Genomic DNA, 25,305 nt, shown 5'->3' with positions numbered 1-25,305 from the left:
TCTGTGTGATGTGACATTTGTCAATGTTCACAGCAGTTTTTGAGAATAAGTCACGGCATTTAGATGGACCAGTGACTAACATTTCGGTCTTTTCAGAGTTAAGACGCAAGAAATTGAGTGACATCCACTCTTTTATCTCAGTGAGGCAGGCCTCCAAATTTCCACAGTTTAGTGTGGAAGATTCCTCCAACGGAAGATATAGTTGAGTGTCGTCTGCGTAGCAGTGGAAGCTGATATTGTATTTGCGAATAATATCACCTAATGGAAGCATGTAAATGTTGAAAAGAAGGGGGCCAAGCACTGAACCCTGCGGAACACCGCAGGTAACATTAAAGGGCTCAGATGTCATTTCACCATATTTAACACAGTGCGTCCTATCTGAGAGGTAGGATCTGAACCACGAGAGGACGGTTCCTGAGAGACCAATCCATTTTTCCAACCGTTCTAGTAGGATATTGTGGTGCACTGTGTCAAAAGCAGCACTAAGATCCAGCAGCAGCAAAAGTGATGAAGCGCCAGAATCCATTGACATTAGGAGATCATTTGTTACCTTGATCAGAGCTGTCTCAGTAGAGTGGTTAGCCCTGAATCCTGATTGCATGGATTCAAAAAGGTTATTCTCGGATATGAAAGCATTCAGCTGCTGTGCCACTACTTTTTCGAGTACTTTAGAGAGGAAAGGTAGGTTTGACACAGGTCTGTAATTACTTAAGATTTCTGAATCAAGGTTGAGTCGTTTCAGTGTGGGTTTAATAACGGCGGACTTAAAAGCTGCTGGAACTACACCTGAGGAGAGTGATCTGTTCATAATATTTAGAACTGAAGGCCCAAGGACGCTAAAAAGACTTTTAATAAGTGAACCTGGGAGCGGGTCGAACTGGCAAGTTGTCGGTTTGGCCGCATTCACCACCTGTTTGAGATCATCAAGTGACAGTTCAGTAAAACCGGCCATTTTCCCAGGGCAGCCACCCTGTCTTGCATCTGTAAATTTCAGTCCTTTAATATGTGTGGTATTAATAATTTCTTTAGCAATTTCTTCCTGTATGCATTGAATCTTCTTAGTAAAGAAGACCATTAAGTCCTGAGCAGAGTGTGTCGAACTATCTGCGATAGTCTGTTGCCTAGTAAGCGATGCTACAGTGTCAAAAAGGGCTTTGGGGTTGTTCTTTTGAGACGCAATCACCTTCGAAAGGTAGGCCGATTTTGCAGAGGCAAGGGCCGCTTTATACTTTAACAGGCTGTCACACCAGGTTTGATGGAAAACCTCAAGCTTGGTAGCGCGCCATTTTCTTTCCAATTTCCTGCATTCTTGTTTAAGGGTTCTAGTTTCGTCAGTAAACCAAGGCGTGCGTCTTTTAGGACGTGATTTTAGTTTTATGGGCGCTATTGAATCCAGCACACTAGTCAGGGTGGTATTGAACTCATTCATGAGTGAGTCAATCGAGCCATTGTATGTAGGAAAGGACGCAACTGCTCCAGGAAGGAGTTCAAAGAGCTCAGAAACTGTGCCAGTGCTTATATTGCGTCCGCTAAATCCTTCAGCTTTTTTAACACTACATTTAGCTAGCACCTCAAATGTAACTAAATAATGATCCGAGATAACGGTAGTACACGGTAACACCATAATGTTTGAGGTTAAAACTCCTCGAGTCATAATCAAGTCTAGCGTGTTCCCATTTTTATGGGTTGGCAAATCAACCAGTTGATTAAAACCAAATGCATCAATTAGAGACCTAAAAGTTTAATTAAAGTTTTTTGAATGTTTCAACAGGAAATTCCACAGAAACAGTTTCTTCCCCGGAACGTTTGCAACCCTAAACAAGCATGAAATAACTATTTCATTCTAACACGTCACTGTCTTGCCCCTTATCGCAGGCACTCTTCAGGACGGTGGCTATGATGGTGCCAGACTACGCCTTGATTGCGGAGATCGTACTGTACTCATGTGGTTTTGTGACGGCTCGACCCCTCTCGGTAAAGATCGTGGCAACATATCGACTGTGCTCCGAACAGCTTTCCATGCAGCATCACTATGACTACGGGATGAGGGCCGTCAAATCTGTGCTGACTGCCGCCGGGAATCTCAAGGTACGGTTGTTTTGATCATGAACAATGTATGTTGTAGTAAAAACAACTTTTTATTCCATCTGGAATCTCAGATTTAATATTGTGTGACCAAAAGCTTGGTAATTTAGCATTTCCCTCTTATCCAAGAACTGATTTTGGCTAGTATCAGCAAAGGAATACTTTTTGCTTGATTACAAATCGAGCACTGTATTTCCCGGACTATAAGCGACACATAAAAACTCAAGCAATGCCAGAAATTCGAAAGTGCACCTTATATTCCAGTGCACCTAATAGACCAGTCAATACAATTGAAATGCATGATAACAATACAATTTTGGGAGGAAAGAACAAATCCAGACGGGCACACATGACACAAATTTGATCTCTCGGCCCACGGTCTTAGTAATAGTCGACTGGAGATAGTTGACTGCGGTCAACAAAGTGCAGTTCATTTTCTGTGACCGGAACCAAAAAAAAAGCACTCTAACGGCCTCTGCTCTCAGCAATGGTCTACTGGGGATAATGGATCGCTGCAACAACAGTGCAATGAATTTTAGCCAGGCCTTAATAATAATAATAATAATAATTTCCTTGTATTGTCATTCTGTGTAACAATGTACACAGAACGAAATGTCGATTGCACCTGACCCGTTGTAGCGAGCCGATGCAGCCGCAGCCAACAGAGGGCGCCGCCGACCACTTTTTAAGTCTTAGGAATGACTCGGCCGGGGCGCGAACCACCGACCTCCCAGTCTCAAAGCGGGCGCCTTACCATCTAGGCTACTGAGCTGGTATAATGGCACGCTAACCAACAAGAGTGTCTTCTGCCGGTCCGCAGCATAATGGGATTGGGGAATAATGGATTTTGGCTGTACTTGTGGTTCATTTTAGGAGACTATAACTTAAAAAAGAGCCTTCTGGCTCGATAAAAGTGCATAGGAAAATTGGATCGCTGCCCCACGAGTCCAGTCTACTATTTGCTGGACAGAACAGCAAAAATGAGCTGCCGAGCTGATAAAAATGAGTTGTGCTGGTCCCTGCTCACAGCAACCTGTGAACATATAGCTGAACACCTTTCAACCTACGATGCACTGAGGCTGAGGAGTAACAAAGTTTTAGAGTATTTATTGCCCATTATGTATATTTATATAGTCCTTTTGCTTGTATATTTCAAATTTATCATGATCTCTCTGTTGTTTTATTCCATTTTTTGCAGCTTGCTTTTCCTGATGAAAACGAAGACACGTTGCTACTAAGGTCCATTATTGATGTGAATTTGCCAAAGTTTCTGGCCCAGGACTTGCAACTGTTTGCGGTACATATGGAAAAAACTGGGATATTACTGGGATGTTATTTTCAATGTGCCAAAGCAGTTACAATAAAAGCATTCGTACAGTTATTATAGTTATATAATCCCATTTAGGGTATAACGTCGGATCTTTTCCCTGGCGTCACTCTCCCCAAACGAGACTATACCACGTTACTTGAGGCCGTCAAGGAGAACTGCGACGAGATGAACCTGCAGGTGACGGACTTCTTCATCGAGAAGATCCTTCAAGTGTACGAGATGATGATCGTCAGGCACGGATTCATGTTGGTGGGGGAACCCTTTGGAGGCAAGACCTGCGCCTACCGCGTACTCTCGGCAGCACTTCACGATGTCTGTGTCAAGGTAGGCACCACGTAAAAAAAAACATGATATTTTAGGGATGCACGATAATGATAAAATCCTGCTTCTGTATACCTATACCGATATGATTATGATTATGGGTCTATTCATGATGGCAAACTATGTCACCTCTAATCATTATACAAGTGCTCCTATCTTAAAGGGCACATATCCTTGGCTAAGAAAAATACATGACCCATTACTTTCTCATCTTAGCTGTACACAGTAGAAGATATTATAAGTAAAAATGGATTTACAAATGTTGATGCAGAGACTGGATAGTCAGGTCATGTTTATTTGGGCAAATGTTTACAGTGCCATGAAAAAGTATTTGCACTCTTTCTGAATTCTGTGTTTTTTGCATATTCATTTACAAAGGTTTTGGATGATCAAACTAGTTTTAATATCACACAGAGACAACCAAAGGCTAAGAAAATACAGTTTTGAAATGTTGATTCAATTCATTAAGGCACAAAAAATATATATGCCCATTTGGCCCTATGTGAAAAACTATTTTACACCCCCCCGTGTCAAATCACAAAGTAACTGTGACTAACCACTGATTTTGGAAAGCTGAGTTTAATTCCACAGGCCACACCCAAGACTGACTTCCAACACCTGTGTTGAAACAATTATTCACTTAAATTGAAGTAAATCTCAAGAACACAATTAACATGCCACGATCCAAAGAAAATCCAGAAGGAATTAGAAAAAAGTAATTCAAACTTTTTAGTCCAGAAAAGGTCACAAAGCCATTTTCAAGGCTGTTGGGCTTCAGTGAACCACTGTTAAGCTGTTATCCACAAATGGAGAAGATTGGGGACAGTGGCAAACCTTCCCTGGTGGTGATCAACCAATATTACTTCAAGAGTGCGACGACGGCTCACCCAGGTGGTTACAAAATAAAATCAAAAAACATCCAAGGAATTGCAGGCCTTGCTGGCCTCAGTTAAGGTCAGTGCTCATGACTCCACTTTAAAAATGACATGGGCCAAAAATGGCCTCCATGCGAGCGTTCCAAGGCAAACACCACTGCTGTCACTAAAGAACACTAAGAGTCGTCATATATTTGCCAAAAAGTGACTTGATTATCCTCAAAACTTTTGGAGAAACATTCTGTGGACTGGTGAGTCCAAAATATAACTTTTTGGAAGGTGTGCACTCCGTTACATCTGGTGTAGAAATAGCACAGCATTTGACAAAAATAAAGTGGTGGCAGTGTGATGGTCTGGGGATGCTTTTGCTGCGTCAGGACTAGGACAACTTGCTTTGCCTGATGGAATAATACATTCTGGTGTTTACCAGAAGATCCTGAAGGAGAACGTCTGTTTGTCAGTTTGTGCCCTCAAACTCAAGCGCTCTTGGATTCTGCAGCGGGAGAATATTCCAAAACACACCGGCAAGTCCACAAAATGAAGGTTCTGGAGTGGCCAAGTCAAAGTCCACATTTAAATCCTATTGAGATGCTTTGGTGTGACCTTAAACCCGCAGCTCATGTTACATATAGCAGATTTGAAAAAAAATTGCGAAGAATTGTGGACCAAAATTCCTCCACGGCGTTGTGAAAGACTCATTACCAAGTTCAGGTGACAATTACTTTTTCACATAGGGCCAGAAAGGTTTTATTTTTTGTGCCCTATTAAACGGAATTAACATTTCAAAACTGAAATTTGTATTTCTTTGGGCTTTCTCCATGTTTTATTAAAAATTGGTTTGATCATCTGAAACTTTTGTGAGTGATCAATATGCAAAAAACAGAAATCGGGAAAGGGGGCTGATACTTTTTCAATGCACTTCAATTATTTATTTTCTTTCTTGCTACAGTATGATGTTTTTGATATACCATCATTAATTATGCAATACAACTTTTTCTCACTGATAAGCAATAAATGAATAAAATCAGTTTTTTAACTGCTTTATATATTTACAAAAAAATAACACTTTATCAATTGATCGATCAAAACGTTGGCACGAATTACTATAATGACAAAAGGAAATCAACACATATTCTAATGACAAGCATGTTTAGAGTCTTTCTAACAGGTAGAGTCGAATGATAATGGACGAGCACTGCGGTGCCTCGCATGCATTAGGAAGAGTAAGAGAGGAATATTTTTCCAACGGACCAAAAGCTGAGATGTTTTATTTATCTGTTAACACCCCGATAATTATTGTACATCCCAAGTATATTTACACATAAATTGTGTCACAAACCACACACGCCTGGCCGGTGATTTATCGAATTTTTAGTTGAGAAGCGCTAGCAGCAGGTAGCGGGGGCAGGTTATTACTGCTTTTTCCCAGCGAGAAGACATGTGAAGGCCTGCTGATAGAACATCGGGAAAAGCCGAATTCATCACTGTCTTCCCCTTTACCGAACGTCCACTCATCATGTCAAAAACTAGCTTAGTTTTTCTTCCCTTGGAGAAACCTGTTCCGTCATGGTTTTGAGTTATTGTCTTGAAATCTTTCTTCTGGTTTCTTTTATCCTGACTTTTGATTTCAGTAGAGCGTACGTACTACCAGCGTATATATTTTTATAAGATGTCCCATTATAACTTTTTTCAAACAATACGATATAAACTGGAGATCTAAATTAGGGAACAGCTTATAAAAAATGGAATCGTTTTGAAATAACACTATCTTCACTGTTACTCCTCTACCTTTCAATGACTTTTTTAAACACTTTAGGTTTTGTCTTTTTCCAGTGTGTTGCCGAATATAATGGTTTCCATCAGACCCTAATAAATTAAATTTGCTTTCACAGCTGAACTTCTCCTCTTTCCACATAACATGCTCCTAAGCAAAGCTCATTTTAGCTTTTTATTATTATTATTTTCTTGCTAATGATAACTCTGGTCACTGCAGTGTGGGTCTTCAGTCCAAACGCTCTTTTGGACGGCGAGTCATTGTATAGCAGGACAGATCTTTACTATGTTCATCACGGAACTGTCGAGCAATTCCAGCTGCTTAAATGAGTTTGTAATTCGGTAAAGATACATTATGCTTGAAATCACAGATTTGAAACGATCAACTTGTCTTGCGATGGCTGACCCCTTTCGTTTTCATTGAGGCGACCTGGCGCCAGAGCCTTTCAGTTGCTTTGGAACAGCCCACCATTTTGCAAAGTCAATGAACTGGCAGTTAGAATGCCAAATAGATAAGGGTTGACAGAAATCAGCACCATGTGCTATATAGGCAACATTAAGTTGGAGGCACCTGAAAGTATTCTCTAATTTTGATCAGTGCATTTCTTGCAAAATACGTTTTTTTTTGGGAAATTCTTGATCAATTTTGTGAACATTTGTTGTAGTAGCATTGTATAGTCAACACAACATGACCTCAAACGGTTTTGCTGTGAACATGGCATTTGTTTTTGAGAATTATTCAATTTTGTATAAGTTGTTCCCTAATTTTGATCTCCATTGTAGATATCGTAGCCCACAGAGTTGTCTGATCCGGATACAATCCAAATTTATGTCGGTTACATATGTGCTGATGTTAGTTGTAATGATGGTGAATGTTTCCCATTTTTTATCATTATATGTTAATGACACTTAGGTCTTATATGTAACTATTTTTACAGGATTTTAGTTCTCTGGAATGCCTCCAGTTTGTTCTAAGCGTACATGTCTTTTTTATATTCTTTTGTGTATGACACTAGGGCCTGATGGAGGAAAACGAAGTGCAGATCACAGTCATCAATCCAAAATCCATCACCATGGGACAGCTCTATGGTCAATTCGACCCGGTTTCCCACGAATGGTCTGACGGCATCCTAGCTGTCAGCTATAGAAATTTTGCCTCTTCTCAGGTGAGACGATTCTACTGATCGATAACCAATCCATTCAACACGATCATGATTTACTCTTTCAACTGTAGATTTGGAAAGTATGACTAAAGTACTGGGAAGTTTGAACTTTAGTAAACACTCAAAATAAGAAGACAACACTTCAATGGATTTTGAACTTGCAAGGAGAACAGGGAGAGAAGTCTTCAGATAAAAACAACATACAACCTGTTCTAAAATCCCTCTCCTGAGCCCTTTCTTTTTATTGAATCCCCTAGGTTACAAATGCAGATCTGCCTTTAAACGGTATGGAATCAAAGAACAGCAACTATAGTGACAACGGTGTAATAGTCAAAATAATGAACAACAGTGCGCAATGATAGTCAGAATAGCAATCTGGCATCCTATAAAATCTGCTTTACAGGCGTATAATATCATAAGCAGAATAAACTTATTAAGTACCTATCGCCAAATATTTGCATACTACTACTGTGTTAACGCAGCTTTGGGTTTCCTCAAAGCTTCTTCCGCCACCTCAATTGTGCAACTCTGTCTTGTCTTGGTGACCTTCAAACAATGAAAAGACTTTGAGTCAATAGGGGCGTAGGGATTAAGGGATTTGGTCGAAAATACAGTTGGCTCCTCTTGAGCTCTTGAGTCTCTTTCTGTCTCATAGAGTCAACGCTCAAACATGGGTGGAAACAAAAGCAGGCAGCCGGTCCTTCTGTTCAGGCCTTGTTCAATCCAGAAAGAAAGACAACAAGCTTGATTTATTCATGCGGAAAGAGCAGCATCTCGCACTTACACTCACCCTCTGATTGCTGATTTCTCTGCATTTTATTGACAAAGTTTGAAGCACATTAAAATGATCATGAAATGTTTAGGGTCCACTCCTTTGTAGGGATTTGTCAAGTCATATTCCTGCTACTCTCTGAAAAGCACATTTTCCGTACATTATTAACCAAGTAACAAAATAAATTAGATTAGCTGACACAAGAAAGGGGTAAAAAATAATGAGGTCCATGGTAATGCTAGTACATGGAAGTGAGTGAATAAATGATATGTATATGTGTCACAAGACCCTGTATTATTCTGACACCAAAAGCCGACCCAAAAATAATGAAGTACATAGTGAAAATACGTTGTTTCCAAAGAATTTTAGCTTTTAAATATTAATAATTAATTATTATAATACATGTATGTATTTCCCTGTACTAACTCAGGACCAGATCATTTGTATGAAACAAATCACAAAAAAAGTAAATCTGCCAGAAGCTGTTACCCAAGCTATACTTTAACATGTTTGGCAGGAGCTGGATTACCGGATTGCACGTATACTGTCTCTCAGGTTGTGTACATATTGAACATTTGTCAAATAGTTTACATAATCATCTTGCTTGTGAATTTCTTGGTCAGATTTAGGAGATTAAAATCTTACGATCTTCACCATGAATACTTTATAATTTTATTTGCTTTAGCCATTTACTTGCTGTGATATTTACATCTTAATGGATATCCTTTGAAACACCCTATACACTATGTGTCATGCGCCATGCATGCCATGTGACACCAGAAGAAGGCCAACAAAATTAAGCCCCTAGTAATACTTGTAAATGAGTAAATATATAGCTATTACATGTGTAATGCACCCTGCTCATCTTGTGACACCACGAGGTGGCCAAAAAGAATCAAGCCCATAGTAATACTAAATGAGTAAATTTATAGCTACCTTCATCACATACTCTGCATGTCCTGTGACATCAGGAAGAAGCCAAAAATACTTCTTCTACCTATCAAAATTCAATAAAAATTACACTTTTATTCTTACAAATTAAGCAACATTTTTGTCAAGTCAGGTCATATTTACCCTTTAATATAAAAAATCTCAAAGGGCTGCATTTATTCTTCAGACCCCGGACAGAAAGTGGCTGATCTTTGACGGACCGGTAGACGCCGTCTGGATCGAGAACATGAACACGGTTCTGGACGACAATAAGAAACTGTGTCTGATGAGTGGCGAGATCATTCAGATGTCCCCTCAGATGAGTCTCATTTTCGAACCCATGGACTTGGAGGTGGCGTCTCCTGCAACAGTAAGTATTGAGTTTGTACTTCACCGGTGGATAGTAATGCACTGTATAAGGACTGTACACAATCTTGAGGTGCAGAATTTGTCATGCCTGTTCTAAAGGTTCTAAAGGTATTTATTCAAATTGCCATCAATTAAAAAAACTTGCAAAGTAATGTGGAAATATGTGGGTGGAAATTGAAAAAAATGAAAACTGGAGAGGATAATGCTTATCCTACCTGGGTGTATTTATCTAGACATGCTTAACTTCTCACACCCGACATTGTAAACCCACGCAAGCACGGGGAGAACATGCAAACTACACAGAGGAAGGTTCGATCTCATGACCTCAGCACTGTGCCGCACACGCGCTAACCACTGCATCACCGTGCTTCCCTCTGGCTGTAATTGATATGATAATTCTCAAGGCCACATCTCACTTCTGAATGAATTGAAAAATATTCCTGCTTAATTTCAAAATCACAACAACATGTAACAATTGTTTTCAGGTGTCCCGTTGCGGTATGATCTACATGGAGCCGCACATGCTAGGATGGCATCCCCTCATGTTGTCCTGGTTCAATGAACTGCCCGCCACGGTCACGGCAGCTCACAAAGAACTCATTGGGGGTCTTTTCGAACGCATCTTGCCGGCCACTCTGGAGCTCATTCGCAAAGCCACTACGGTATGGTAAAACCCGGTCTAATTTGTGTTGTGTTTTATCCAGATTCGGGTGAATCTGAAACACTTATTTCTAATTTTTTCCAGGAGTTGTCACCGACCTCTGACAGTAATTTGGTGAAGTCCCTGATGAATTTGATGGACTGCATGATGGAAGAGTTTCACGAAGCCAGCGTGATGAAGCGCATGAATGACAACGACGTCTGCTCTTGGTTGGAGGTTTGTATAAACAGCTTTTTTTGCGCCAATTGAAGGTCCAGTATTCATTATATAGCGAGCTTTAGTGGTGTAAAACACTTCAATAATTCCAATAAAACCCTGTTGATTCAAATAATGAGCAAAAACAAATGTACTATCTCATGAAAATGTTCTTATGTTCAGAAATTTTCAATGACACTACATAACTTGGAGAAACTGATATGTTTGTAATACTGAAGCCTGAAATGACCATTTTGCCAGGGTAGCTTGTCCCAATGTTGCTTTTGGCACACAACCTAGCCCTGCATCTAATATTTGCAGAGTCACGGGATTCAGACATCTGGTGCTTTTCCCCACTGTTTCTTTTTCTAGCCACTCATGCAAGCCACCTGTCTGCGGATTTTAGGGCTCGCCATTAGTCGCTATTTTTACCAACTCATGCTTTGTCCTTCAGTGTCACTCACCCTCCACTGCCGGTCTTGCAAGCGAACATCACAGAGTCCCGTGATTCATATATGTCTCTTCTTTTCCCAGTGTCTCGTTCTCTAGCCACTCATTAGCCTGTTGACTGCAAGGTATGGCTTGTCCCCTATTGTCATTGTTAGCCGCTCCTGCTTCGTCCTTCATGGACATTTGCCTACCACAGCTGCTCATGCAAGTGAACAATGCTGAGTCCTATTTTTCAGGCATTGGGCGTTTACACTCTTTTCCTGGCTATTTTAGGAAATTCTCCCACTGTCAAAAACTGTTTGCTGCTTACACCACCTCTGAAAAACTTCAGCTATTGAGCCTTTTCAGCTGCCTCAGATGTGTCTAGCTCGATTGGTCTTTTGTTGTCAGTCCAACAGCAGGGTTCACGCAAGAAAATCAGGAAGTAAATGTTCCGAATTGTGCCAAATTGTAATTTTGGGGCTTCTGTAGTCAGTCTTCTTGCGATGAACACGCTTAAGCTCCATTATAAGCTACAACAGGCTCTAGTGGTAAATTATTACACTGTATCACTTTAAAAAAAGACATGGTTCTTATTTTTCTAAGCACTCTATAAAGATGATATGTCTTGAAGCAGGTTTCCGGAAAATGAGCTGAATTTCTATTTGAAAAAAAGCATATTTTTAAGTTCAGCCACACTCCGAGTTACTATATTGGTAGCGCAATACAGAATTATATAATTTTTTTGTGGGGGTGGGATCCCACTATCATGTCTTTCAACCACTGCCGCTGGCCCCCACGGAGCCCGTCAGCGTAAAAAGCCAATCAGCGTTCTTCCCCCGGCTCCCCAGCTGGTCATTGTCATTAGAAGCATTCAATTAATCAACCTTTTAACAGCAGGAACTAACCCGGGACTCCAAAGTCATTTGCAATTCACGCAGAATTCCCGCTGTTTTTTTTCCCTCTGCACAACAAAGTCGTTTCTGCCGCTCGTAGGTTTTAATGACTGTGTACCGCTTGGAGCATTTATTCTACGTAGTACTGCAGTATACTCATTTGCACGGGGATAGTCCATTTTTACTGTATTGCAGCACTTAAGAAGTTTTGTGGTAGCTCGTTTGTGGATTTGTCTAAAATGTGACATTAAAACTACAGTAATTGTACTGTTTCATTTATCTGGAATGGTTTTTAGGAGTTACGATTGGTGGATGTGGACCTAGGGGAAGACACAAGTTTATAACGAGAATTTATTTAGAAGAACAGGAACAAAAAGTTAACTGGAAGGGGGAAAAAAACTATGAAAAAAAGTCCGGAGAAGTCCATAAACACAACTTACTGAATACAACTAATCCTGCCCAACCAAATAAAAATGTTGAAATTATAACAATTAATATAATGGTAAATAATGTCCGACTAATAAAAAAAATGTTCTTGCCCTTGTGTCCAGTTTCACTTTCTGTGCCTAATTATCTTTTCTGATTTGAGACCCTGCATCAAAAAAATCAATTATTTTTACTCCTGGCCACACTCTTCTGCTATTTTTTTTTCAACTCAATGTGGGGCAGGACTCAAAAGTTTGCCCATATCTGTTCTTGGGCGTGCCAAATTGGGGCTATTTTTTTCATGAAGGACCTTCGTAAATACCTAAAAAGGAGTGTAAGATGTAAATTTTCCTGTAATTTTCACGTACAATAGAATAGAATTGACAATAAAGTCATTCATATGATATAGTTTTTCACAGTTTTGTGTGCTTGTTTAGGTTGGTGATGGCTCTAGGAAAAACAATCTATGAGCCTGATAGTCTCTGTTTTAAGGTACCTGTAGCGTCTGCCAAAGGGCAGCAGGTCCAAGGGCCATCTGGGCAGGCCACGGGCATGCTGGATGGTGATGGAAGAAGGCTCAGTTACTCAGCGTAGTCCGATTGGAAGAATATATTATTAAAGATCAAGATTACGAACTTCTCAGAGCTTTTATATCTATCCTTCAGACTGGGAAAGAGCAGTCCTTGGTTTTCTGGACTGTGTTCATTACACTTTAAGATAGTCCTGTATGATAGTCCTGTCTGCTGGCATGCACCCAGCATAGTAGTAGGTTTGTGTTCAGGGTTATCGAGTTTTATTTTTTCACATCTCCTCCAGGGAATATTCCTCTTTTCCCTGGTGTGGTCGTTGGGTGCCAGCTGCAATGATGCAGGCCGCCTGAAATTTGACCACATGGTCCGAGAAATTCTGAGTGGTCCGCTTAGTGAAGAGACCCGCTCATCCCACGCCATCCTGACCAAGGTGGGACCACCAACAAAGCAGTTGACTGTGCCACCACCGGCCGAGGACACTCTCTATCAGTACCGGTTTGTTAAAGAGGTTTGTCTCTATCAGTAACGGTTTTGTCTCGTTTGGGTGGGTCATGACAGAATAACTAAACCGTCTTAAATTAATCAGGGTCCTGGGAGATGGGAACCATGGACAGAAGCGCTGAAGGCCGCTCCGCCTCTTTCCAAGGACATGCAGTTTAATGAGATCATTGTGCCCACTGAGAACACAGTGCGCTACATGACGCTAATGAAGCTCCTGGTCACCAACCAGAAACCCACCATCTTCATTGGCCCCACAGGGACTGGAAAAAGTGTTTACATTACTGTAAGTTCTGTCTCAACTTTGTGCTAATAGAACAATAATCATCTTACACCTCTCTCAACACAGGACTTTCTGCTGAATCACGTCGATAAGGAGGTGTACAACCCATTGTTTGTCAATTTCTCAGCCCAGACCACAGCTGCTCAGACTCAAAATATTATCATGTCAAAATTGGACAAGCGACGCAAAGGAGTCTTTGGTCCTCCTATGGGGCAGAAAATGGTGCAATTTAAAACAATTCTAATGCAATAAAATCACACATGTTCATTTTAATAATTGTGTTCGATCAGGTGGTATTTGTGGATGATGTGAACATGCCTGCTCGGGAAGTTTATGGTGCCCAACCTCCGGTGGAACTACTCCGCCAATGGCTTGACCACTGGAACTGGTACGATCTGAAGGACTGCTCCATGATAAAACTGGTGGACATTCAGGTCATGTGTGCCATGGGGCCACCTGGTGCGTAGTACTTTTAAACCAATCTGCAATTTGAATGTTTCATGTAGAAGCTTTGAATCTTTTTAAACTTGGTGATCTGCAGGTGGAGGACGAAACCCGGTCACCCCGCGTTACTTACGTCACTTCAACATGCTCACCATAAACGATTTTGACGAGAAAACCATGTATACCATCTTCTCCAGGATCATACACTGGCATTTTGCCATACGGTAAACAAACAATTTCGTTTTTCTGAGTAGTACAGGTAACATGATTGGAGTGTCTGAGCAGCACACGATACACGATTGGAGTGTCTTCTGATGTCTTGCTTTTTGATCCTAACTTGAACCAAGATGAAACAGTCCAGAAAAACATCATTTAAAGCAATATTTTCCTTTCCAGGTTTCCTTTCCCAAAGCCGTTTGCAAGCCTGACTAACCAAATTGTAAAAGGCACCATGTCTGTGTACATGGAGGCCACCAAAAACCTCTTGCCCACCCCACAAAAGTCCCACTACTTGTTTAACCTTCGTGACATTTCCCGCGTCATCCAGGGCGTCTGCTTGTCGCGCCCCGAAACTGCCGAAGACCCTTCCAGCATCAAACGACTGTGGGTCCATGAGGTAAGACCTGACTAGAAAACCAAAGATATAAAGTGAGTTGGTCTGGTCAGGTTTGGCTTATATTTACCTCTTTATTATCTCTCAGGTTTTGAGGGTGTACTATGATCGACTGGTCCAAGACGCAGACCGCTCCTGGCTTGTGGGCTATCTGCAAGAGGTGTTCAAAGTTTACATGGAAGTGAACTTCCATCAACTGTTCCAGAATCTAGACCAAGACCAGGACGGTGTGGTCACTGAGGACGATCTTCGCAGCCTGCTGTTTTGCGACTTCCACGACCCCAAAGGCGATGACCGCAGCTACCGTGAAGTTCTTGAGTTGGACCAACTTCGCCAGGTGGTAGAGTCCCACCTGGACGAGTACAACACCATCAGCAAAGCCCCAATGAAGCTGGTGCTGTTCCGCTTTGCCATCGAGCATGTTTCCCGAATCTCCAGAATCCTCAAGCAGCCTAGTGGACACGCCCTTCTGGTGGGCGTGGGCGGGAGCGGGCGGCAGTCCCTGACCCGCTTGGCAGCCCACATGGCAGAGGCAGAGCTCTTCCAAGTGGAGATCTCCAAGACCTATGGAATGGTGGAGTGGCACGATGATCTGAAGCTGATCATGACAAGGTCCACGTCAGGCGAAGCCCATGGCGTCTTCCTTTTCACTGACACCCAGATTAAAATGGAGTCCTTCTTGGAGGACATCGGAAACATGCTGAACACGGGCGAGGTAAATGGAAGTCTGCAGGATACCCGTTTGCTGTATACTATACAGTATTTGCAAGACTGTGTTCAAATGGATTGTTCTGATCCATTTGTTTGATTCTACCAGGTTCCCAATCTCTTTCTACAAAAGTATTGAACTAGCCTATTTAAACCAAGAGTGCCATCTGGAGACATAATTTCGTAATTTGTCATAAACTGTCCTACTAAACTACGAAAGATTCTTAGGAATTGCTAGCTCTGCAAATGTGGTTACTTGCAAAAAGTCCTGATCCCTTCTGTTGGTTCTAGGTGCCGAACCTGTTTGCAGTGGACGAGAAGCAAGAAGTGATCGAGAAAATGCGAGTTCTAGACCGCCAGCGCGAACGCGACAAACAAACAGATGGCAGCAACCTGGCTCTCTTTAACATGTTTGTGGAGCGTTGCCGCTCACAGATGCACATCGTTTTGGCCATGAGTCCGATCGGGGATGCCTTCAGGAACCGGCTCAGGCGCTTCCCTGCCCTCATCAACTGCTGCACCATTAACTGGTTCCAGGTAGGTGGGCGACAGGAAAGTAATCCTCTGTTTCGGATGTAAAAACCCTTGGTGTCTTGTGAACCAGACCTGGCCGGAGGACGCTCTTCAAGCGGTGGCCTGTCGGTTTTTGGAGGACGTGGAAATGTCAGATGAGCACCGGGAAGGTTGCATCGACATGTGCAAGACTTTCCACACCTCCACCATTGATCTGTCGTCTCGCTTTATGGACGAGCTGCAACGTCATAACTATGTCACCCCCACTTCTTACTTGGAGCTCATCTCCACCTTCAAGACTCTCTTGCAGGCCAAACGCGCGTGAGTCAGAAAATTTTGAGCGCATCCCAGGATACTTTTATTGAATGCAGTAGTCCCCTAGGATGTGACATGATTCTGAGGTGCTGAGTGCAAAGTAAAATTTCCCCGCTGTGCCTGATATTGAATTAAAAAAATAGACATCTGCCAGAAAAAAACAAGCATCTACTGTCTGTGGTTTAGGTCATGAAGTGGGGAAGGTGCGGGTAAAACAAGCTGAAAAAAAAAGTTTATTCCACACCATAAAGTGAAAATGTCTTAAGCCGCTGCATCCTGGGGGTCTACTGAACAATGGTGCCATCTGCTGCCGAGATTTTCTCTAGCTGTAGATGGCCGTGCTAGCTGGCAGTCAAACTTTTCGTGTGCGTTGCTGGGTTGCTACACATGGTGGTGCCAGATATCATTTCCTGAGGGTCTACATTTCAACATTTCCCATTTGACTCTCCAGTGAAGTGATGACTCAGAAAAGCCGCTACGTGGTTGGCTTGGAGAAACTGGAGTCGGCGGCGTCCCAGGTGGCCACCATGCAGGTAGAGCTGGAAGCGTTGCAACCTGAGTTGATCGAGACATGCAAGAGGGTGGATGAGATGGTGATCCAGGTATCTTTCTGATTTGTTTTACTTGCACTGAAAGGACAGGCCTCTCCAATTTTGTTCTACTGTTGTATAATGACAGTAAAGGCCATTCAATCATTCATTCATTCAGGTGGAGCGCGAGTCAGCGGAAGCAGCCGAGACAGAGAAGATTGTGATGATTGATGAGGCTATCACCAACGAGCAGGCCATGGCCGCCAAGGCCATCAAAGACGAATGCGAGAATGACCTCGCCGTCGCCATGCCCATCTTGGAGGCCGCGCTGTCGGCTCTGGATACGCTCACGCAGAACGTAAGCGATGACAAAAAAAAATATATTCGAATTATTATTCATCATTCAATGCAGAAATCTTAAACTCCATTCTCACGGGTGCTGGATTAGTACCATATTTTACAGACTTTCAGGTGCACCTAAAACACCAAATTGTCCAGATATTTAAGGTGCGCCTTATAACCCGGTCCGCCTTATATACAGCAAAAGACTGAATCTAAATTTGGAAATGCATACACTTTCTATACACTTGCGTTACTACACAAAGTTTCACAGTGCATAACGGTATTTGTGCAATGATTGATCTGTCGAAAATCATTGCTGACCAAAATCGTATGAGATTGTATGCAACGAGAATTAAACCTGGATCGCTGCGGTGACACCACTGACTCTAAACCACTAGACCACACTGATACGGGGGACCTGCGAAAAGTCATTAGATTTTGTCATTATCACACTATTTTTATGGTGCCAGAAACGAATGTTAGAGAATGGAGAAGACTGAAAATTGTCCTGAATTATACAAATGAACCGGTAGTGGTCAAGTCAAGTCAAGTCAAGTCATTTTTATTTGTATAGCCCTTAATCACAATTAGTCTCTAAGGGCTTCACAAGTTATTACATATAAGAAGATTAGGTTACTCGTATGCTATAGAGTAGAAGTGAGTTTTAAGCCTAGATTTAAACATTTCCACCGAGGTTGCAGATCGGATCTCAGGGGGAAGAGCATTCCACAACACCGGTGCCCGGATGGAGAACGCTCTCGAACCAGCGGAACACTTCTTGGCTCTTGGGATCACCAGGAGACCGGCGCTCTCGGAACGAAGGCTTCGGGCCGGGACATAAGGGCAGATCAGATCTGAAAGATATGAGGGGGAAAGTCCATGTATGATTTTGTATAGTAGTAGGAGAACCTTAAAATCGCATCTTAGGCTAACAGGGAGCCAATGCAGGTTAGCCAAAATTGGGGTGATGTGATCATACTTTTTTGTCCTTGTTAAAAGCCTCGCTGCAGCATTTTGTACCAGCTGAAGACTCTTGAGTCTGGTCATCGGAAGACCGGAAAGTAGTGCATTACAGTAGTCGAGACGGGAGGTAACAAACGCATGAATTATGATTTCCGCATCCGACTGAGAAGGTATAGGACGAATTTTAGCAATGTTACGGAGATGGAAGAAAGCGGTTCTAGTAATTTTCTTCACATGTGTTTGAAAGGACAGATCAGGGTCGAAAATGACACCTAAATTTTTAAGTGAGTCACTCTGTGTGATGTGGCAATTGTCCAAGTTCACTGCGGTTTTAGAGAATAAGTCACGGGACTTAGAAGGACCAATTACTAACATTTCAATCTTTTCAGGGTTAAGACGCAGGAAATTGAGTGACATCCAGTGGTATTCATAATCAAATACACCTAAGAGTTATTTTCCTTGTGCTTTTTTGCATCTTATTAAAAAAAAGCACAAATTCACGTTTGAAATAGTGAGACCATCTTTCAACTTAAGCAGTTAGCTATTATTTTCGTTATTCATCATATCTAGTGTTTTCTTTTGGGCTCTACTAGCACAACATTTGTACTAGAGTTGTTCAAGCAGCTAACATCTCAGACCCTCACACTATCTTTAGGGGTGGTTACCTACGACTAGAACAGTTTAGCAGCTAGCATTAGCTACTAGTATTTGCATCTTATTCAATTTAATGTTCATTTTATGGGGATCTTTAAATAAAAAAATGTGCATTTTGTGCCTATTGAAAATTAAAAATTACAGACCGAGCCATAAGAAAAAATGCTTTATTTATCTGATCATGTTGGAATATGTTTGTTTGGTTTTCAGTAAATTAAATTAGGTTCCCTTGACTATAAGCGTCTTTTGAAAGATTTTTAACTTCTTAAGTCTGGCCCTTGCTTTGATGCCCTTCTTCCATTAGTCTTCTACACCCCCTGTTTTGAAAACTCAAGTCATTTACAGACCAGCAGCAGATAAATTAACTCTTTTAGACCATGTCCCAATCAACTTATTTTGGATGTAAGTCCAGTCTGAACCTTTGCAGAGCCTTGGCTCCTAGATCCTAAACCCAAAAATATAATTCATTTGTCTTCAGGACATCACTTTGGTCAAGTCCATGAAAAGCCCGCCCAGCGGCGTCAAGCTAGTAATGGAGGCCATCTGCATTCTGAAAAAGATCAAAGCCGACCGTGTCACCGACCCCGGAAGTGGCAAAAAAGTAGAGGACTACTGGGGTCCAGCTAAGAAGCTGCTGGGTGACCTCAAGTTCCTGCAGAGCTTACGTGACTATGATAGGGACAATATCCCCTCCAACATCATGGCCGTCATTCGAGAAAGGTACATCAGCAACCCGGATTTCGTACCTGAGAAGATCCGGACGGCGTCCACTGCCGCCGAGGGCTTGTGCAAGTGGGTTTGCGCCATGGACAAGTATGACGGGTATGTTTAATGACACTTAACAGATCTGGTAGGAGAAACTTGTTTTACACTCAACAGGGTATTAATACAGGAGAACTGCCAGCTTTAGAAATTCTTGAATTAAACACACAATGTGAGACAAGACTCTTCAGATACATACCCCTGTACACAATCTGGCTCTGCTTCTAGACACCTCCTTTTTTATTCTTAGCATTTCAGACACACTATATGTTTCAAGGGAAAACACTCATAAATGAGTACAACAACAAACATACTTCAGGACCATATTATTAGGAAAATACAGCTGGTTTCTTCAGGCAAAGGTTGGGCGGTTGAGAGTGGCACTCCCCCAAAGGGTGATAACCTTATCTGGAGCAAGGACAATACTTTATTCAACTGTAGGGTCACTTGATGGTCAATAGGTTTCAGATCAGGTGATTATGTAACTGTGGCCTGTGCAGTCCTTAAAGACATTTTGTGATCAAGGGCTTAATTATTTTACTAAATGGGTGTTCCATAAGATGATTGTTAATCTATTATGCATTTACTAGAAAGTTAAGCATTAAACATTATAGGGATTTCACTGTTGAATAGAACATTATCCTATTGGAGGTGGCATTGTGATCATAGTGCTTGAAAACAAATTATAATAGTGCAACGAAAAATATTGCATCGTAACAATAGTGCAATGAAAAGTAGTGCAATACCATTTAGCAGCAACAAAAGATCCCAAATAAGACTGTGTTTGAGGTGTTTTTAATAAAGCAGGGGAGGTGTTGAAACGTTGGCCGGATGAGATTCAGGACTTGTTCTGATCTCTCATTGTGTATTCTATTCAAAAAAGTAAGGTGATAGTCCTAACAACTGTGTCCAAGGCCATTCTTACAACAAAATTAAACACAACTTAATTTACATCATTACAACAAAATAGATAACGAACATTTAAATAGAATAGAATAGAATATGCCTTTATTGTCATTGTTACAACATGGGATATGCTGTGACAACGAAATTGGACGACTCCAGGACCACATTTACAGTGAGGATAAGGAAATGACTGAAATAATAATGAAGAAGTTACAATGTAACAATTCTGACTAAATATCGTCCTGACATATTACAACAATTATGGGAACAGGATAGATCTGAGTTGGTTCAAATCAGGTCTCCCACCTCTTGGTGTGTTGCTGATTTTAAATATTTAATTTCTATGATTATGCTCCTCTCATCGGTACTTTTTTTTCACAGTTTTCTCCCCCTTTTTTTCTAGTCTTAGTATTACAGACTTGACATTTTAATCGAGACTCTTCACTTCTTTAATAGTGTGGCTAAAGTGGTAGCACCCAAGAAGGAGAAGTTGGCTCAGGCCGAATCAGAGCTGAAGGTGGCTATGGCAGTCCTCCAGAAAAAGCAAGCCGCCCTCAAAGAAGTCCAAGATGAAGTCTTTAACCTCAATCAGATCCTCAACGAACAAAAGAAGAAGAAAGTGGAACTGGAGGATCAGGTTCCTCGTATTTCTATACCAAATAGAAATCACATGCACATCTTAGGTACATAACCTAACTGTTCCTTTTTTATTCAGGTTGATCAATGCAAAAAGAAACTTGAGCGTGCCACGCAATTGATTGGCGGCCTTGGTGGCGAGAAAACCCGCTGGAACGAAATGGCGCTAAATCTCGGGAAACTGTACAACAACTTGACGGGAGATATTTTGATCTCGGCTGGGATTGTGGCCTACCTCGGAGCCTTCACCTCCAGCTTCAGACAGGTCAGTGGGCTTGCATATAACTTTTTGTGTGTGTGTGTGTGTGTATCCATTTATCTGCACCACTTATCCTCAGCTTTGAATAGATTAGTTAATTAACAACATCTTTCCTGTCCACTGGAGTCAAGCCAAATGTCTTCCTCTTTTCATTAACATTTAAGATACAATATTTTGCAATATTTGCCGTTTTTGGTAGGATTTAAACAGACTTTAAAACTTGAGTGGTCTAAACTTGTGACTTCAGAAAGACTTTGGTTGATGATTTAAATCATCAAAGAAGAGACTGTTGTAGAAAACACAGACTCATCTTTGTACAAACTTTGCAAAAGGTATTTGGAAAGGATGTTGTAATATAAAACAACTGAAGAAACTGTAACTCATTGATGTCTTGAAACCTTGATAGTCCAAATTTAGTTTGGTTGAAATATCCTCCTGCTGAAATGCCTATACAACCAGAGCTTGTATAGATTTGCTTTCTGCCAATAAAAAACGAGTTTGCTAATCACCCCAGCCAAGCCAACAGTATCTTCATGTGTTTCTTCTCATCAGCATTTAAGATACAATATTCTACAACACAGTGTGTTATAAAATGTGGTGCTCACATTTTATTTTTTGTCCAGGAGCAGACCAAAGAATGGACAGACCAGTGCAGGGACAAGGAGATCCCTTCCTCAGCCACCATATCTCTAACTACATCTCTGGGGGAACAAGTGAAAATTCGGGCCTGGACGATCGCCGGCCTCCCAACAGACGGCTTCTCCATTGATAACGGCATCATTATCTCGTGAGTATCAAAATGGGCTCCCCAATTAGGAGACAGGTCGCCTATTTTGAGAGAAGTTCATTTTTTGTTCTGTATCCATTATTTTACTATTCCACACATGTTTGTGTAAAGGAATGCCAGGCGGTGGCCTCTGATGATCGATCCGCAAGGCCAGGCCAACAAATGGGTGAAGAACATGGAGAAGGTCAACAGCCTGGCCATCATTAAGCTGAGCGATCCCGGCTTTGTTCGCACCCTGGAGAACTGCATTCAGTTTGGAACACCGGGTGAGCCAGCGTGACGGACGCCCTTAACCACTTTTGTGCTTCCGCTCTAGCTGTCATTGAAATGTATTATTTTTCTTTGCACATACAGTATTCCCTCAATTTTTGCAGTTAATCTGTCCATAACCACGTGTAAGTTCATTTCTGCAAGGTAGAAACTACATAATAGTCATACCGCTGTCTCGACCATAATCCTTTCGCGATCGGTGTTAGACTGCCGAATTGGTTGAGTACCTAAACTTTTTTCCCTTAGAAGGTTTTTATACTTTCCAACACATTCCAAAATACTTGAAATATGAATAAAAAGTGTGCCTGAACAACCATAAATACCCAAAATATGAATAAAACGTGTAACAAAAACTATAAATACCCCAAATATTAATAAAACATGTACTTAAATATGATTACTAATATAAACTGTTCATAAAAGATTTAACATAATAAAGATAGATATATAAAATCATTTTAAACCTTTTAATCTTACACTATTCTTGTATTTGGCAACCATATTCTTCTTCAACTCAGTTGTTATTCTCATCAGTTTTCTCTTTTACTTCCTCCTATCACTAACTTCTTGGAACTCTATAATATTGGCAAAAACAGGCATAAAAAACCTGAATTATAATGAGTTAACATGTGTTGTCGGACAAAACATCTTCCAAATGATGCTGGCCAACCTGGCAAGCGTCGCCAAGATGGCTGCTTATTTCTCCTTGGCTATGTTCAATTTCGGATGTTTTGTCTGAACACCGCAGCACAAATACAACGTACAGTATGTCCCTCCTCTGGGATATTTTTGGTTGATTTTTAAAGGGGCATTTCTGTTTTATTCTCTGCCCCACGGCGAAAATGCCATAGTTATATCCATCCAATGATAGTGTAAATCCATGATTCTGGCAAGTTACTGCAAGCACACATTGTAAACAATTGGAATGCAGCAATGAGGCACCCTTTTGAAACTCGCGAAAAAAGCCCTATGTGTATTTAGTAATTTCTCAGGGACATTTGTTTATCCCCCATGGTGAACATGCTACAGTTGTATCCATCCATTTAAGTCAATGCTTCTAGCAAGCATAGTACAAGCACACCTCGTAAACAAGACAGGATGGAGCAATGGAGCCCACTTTTGGAGCAAACAAGCACGGTACTTTGTTTTTTTTTTTATTTAATTTTTTAATCAACGTCTACTTGTGTCATGTGTTCACTTGTGCAAGCTTGGTTTGCTCTTGAACAGCACGTGTAAGCTGTTATTTGTTTGTCAGTGGTCTTGAAAACGATATTCTGATCGCTTCAGAGCGGCCAGGAAACAAAGGCAGTTCTCAGATTTGTTTGCGTATAAAAGTGCTTGTCAATTGATGCCGTAATTATGCAAATGTAAATCTAAATGTGATGAGTGTGGTGCATTAACATTGCAATAAAATGTATTTTGTTATTTGCATTGCAAAAGATACCGGATGAGGAATTTAACTCTGACAAATCTATGATGGAAAATTCACCTATATCCCTCTCCGCAATAGGCAGCCACAGACATCAAAGATCAATTTTAGCTAGGCTAGTAAATGAGTTACAAAAACAGAACAATGTGCTGACCTGTATTAAAAAAACAAAACAATCCAAGACTCATAAACTGTCCCGAAACCGCTTACGCCACACATATTTTCAGTTTTATGATTCACGGCCTTTTCTCTTACCGCTGATGAATCTTTATTTATTTTTTCAATATCTCCCGGTATTGCGGCTTTATAAGCAAGTTTATTAAACACACAAATGAAATATTAAAGACTGCTGCGCCAACTTGACTCTAGCCTTTGAATGCCACTTAAAAAGCTCGGCATTCCACCTTCAGGCATCTCAACGATTATAGAACGTCTTAATGTTCCCAACATGAGAACAGCATTATCATTTTTAATGGGGATGCGCATGAATATTCATGGAATGGGAAGCATTTGTAATAATTTATTTTCCCTAGCTGGTTTCTCATTACTGTGCCAGAATTTGAACGCAGGCAACAGAGACATGGCAGGCTAGACATCGTTGTTATGAGTTACGTAATTAAGACAAAAGAGGATGAAGTTTGATTTTGTTGGCCGGGTGACTCTAAACTAGAGAGAAAATATGCTATAGATGTATGTTTTGTTTCGTACCTTATCCTTGTCCATATGTGACTGGATCGTTTGAATGGTAAATGTTTATAGTTTTTAGGAGAGAACACACTAATTCATTTTGAACTTGCAAGGAGAACAAGGGAGAACTGTACAAAAGCCTCATGATCTACAATATCTGCCACTTCTAATATAGATATATTTGTATTAACAATGTTCTAGGTCACATAAAGTAATCCAACCATATTGGGTGTAGAAATACAAGAACAGCTATATGGTGCTATTATGGGTAGAGATCCACCTCAATGACAAACAGTGACCACAAGTAAAACAACCAATGGCATTGCAAGCATTCGACATGGCAAGAATTCAATGATCAAAATTGAATAACCATGGCGTGACATGTATTATTCGGGAATCCAAAGCACTGCTTTATTGCAAGCTTTTAATGTATAAAGTAAAACAACCATTTCATTCGAAGTACTGCCTGGGATTGCAAAGCACTTCTTCATTGCAAGCGTTTGATGATAAGGTTAAAAGAACCCTGGAATTACGAGCATTCTAGTCCCAGGCTGTTTAATGATTAAAATAAAACAACATTGGTATAAAAATTACCGTCCGGAAATGTAAAGCATTTCTTCATTGCAAGCGTTCTATAATAACAGCAACAAGTGGTACACTGATTTCGACAAATGTATAACATCTTTTGTAGTCCTGCTGGAGAATGTTGGAGAAGAATTGGACCCTATCTTGGAGCCTTTGCTGCTGCGGCAGACTTTTAAACAAGGTGGTGCCATCTGCATCCGACTGGGGGACAGCACCTTCGAGTATGCGCCCAACTTTCGCTTTTACATCACCACCAAGCTTCGCAACCCGCACTATTTGCCTGAGACCTCTGTCAAGGTGAACCGAGAATGTCTTGGATTGTTAAAAATTATCTTCTTGGTTTTGGAAAACATTGTCCTTGGAAGG

At 41.1% G+C, this 25,305-nt stretch overlaps 1 protein-coding gene across 1 annotated transcript in view; it reads left to right on the top strand.

Moving 5' to 3' along the window:
* The window catches only part of dnah7 (dynein, axonemal, heavy chain 7), a 70,406-nt gene that overhangs the window by 13,695 nt on the left and 31,406 nt on the right, over positions 1 to 25,305 (top strand). The window contains exons 20-43 of the mRNA XM_088353582.1: positions 1,876 to 2,088; positions 3,284 to 3,382; positions 3,491 to 3,739; positions 7,401 to 7,550; positions 9,437 to 9,619; positions 10,104 to 10,280; positions 10,364 to 10,495; positions 13,042 to 13,263; positions 13,342 to 13,539; positions 13,603 to 13,758; positions 13,827 to 13,995; positions 14,078 to 14,204; positions 14,377 to 14,596; positions 14,682 to 15,308; positions 15,593 to 15,838; positions 15,906 to 16,135; positions 16,581 to 16,731; positions 16,838 to 17,017; positions 19,097 to 19,440; positions 20,743 to 20,923; positions 21,002 to 21,187; positions 21,805 to 21,968; positions 22,080 to 22,234; positions 25,046 to 25,236. Of these exons, the coding sequence (XP_088209708.1) occupies positions 1,876 to 2,088; positions 3,284 to 3,382; positions 3,491 to 3,739; positions 7,401 to 7,550; positions 9,437 to 9,619; positions 10,104 to 10,280; positions 10,364 to 10,495; positions 13,042 to 13,263; positions 13,342 to 13,539; positions 13,603 to 13,758; positions 13,827 to 13,995; positions 14,078 to 14,204; positions 14,377 to 14,596; positions 14,682 to 15,308; positions 15,593 to 15,838; positions 15,906 to 16,135; positions 16,581 to 16,731; positions 16,838 to 17,017; positions 19,097 to 19,440; positions 20,743 to 20,923; positions 21,002 to 21,187; positions 21,805 to 21,968; positions 22,080 to 22,234; positions 25,046 to 25,236 (4,950 nt within the window). The remainder of the gene's footprint in view (positions 1 to 1,875; positions 2,089 to 3,283; positions 3,383 to 3,490; positions 3,740 to 7,400; positions 7,551 to 9,436; positions 9,620 to 10,103; positions 10,281 to 10,363; positions 10,496 to 13,041; positions 13,264 to 13,341; positions 13,540 to 13,602; positions 13,759 to 13,826; positions 13,996 to 14,077; positions 14,205 to 14,376; positions 14,597 to 14,681; positions 15,309 to 15,592; positions 15,839 to 15,905; positions 16,136 to 16,580; positions 16,732 to 16,837; positions 17,018 to 19,096; positions 19,441 to 20,742; positions 20,924 to 21,001; positions 21,188 to 21,804; positions 21,969 to 22,079; positions 22,235 to 25,045; positions 25,237 to 25,305) is intronic.

The sequence above is a fragment of the Urocampus carinirostris genome, chromosome 14, assembly GCF_059441175.1.
Source record: "Urocampus carinirostris isolate Australia breed hairy pipefish chromosome 14, RoL_Ucar_1.0, whole genome shotgun sequence".
Taxonomy (NCBI): domain Eukaryota; kingdom Metazoa; phylum Chordata; class Actinopteri; order Syngnathiformes; family Syngnathidae; genus Urocampus; species Urocampus carinirostris.
The sequence above is the reverse complement of the archived record's forward strand: the minus strand, read 5'-3'. Positions and strand labels throughout refer to the sequence as shown.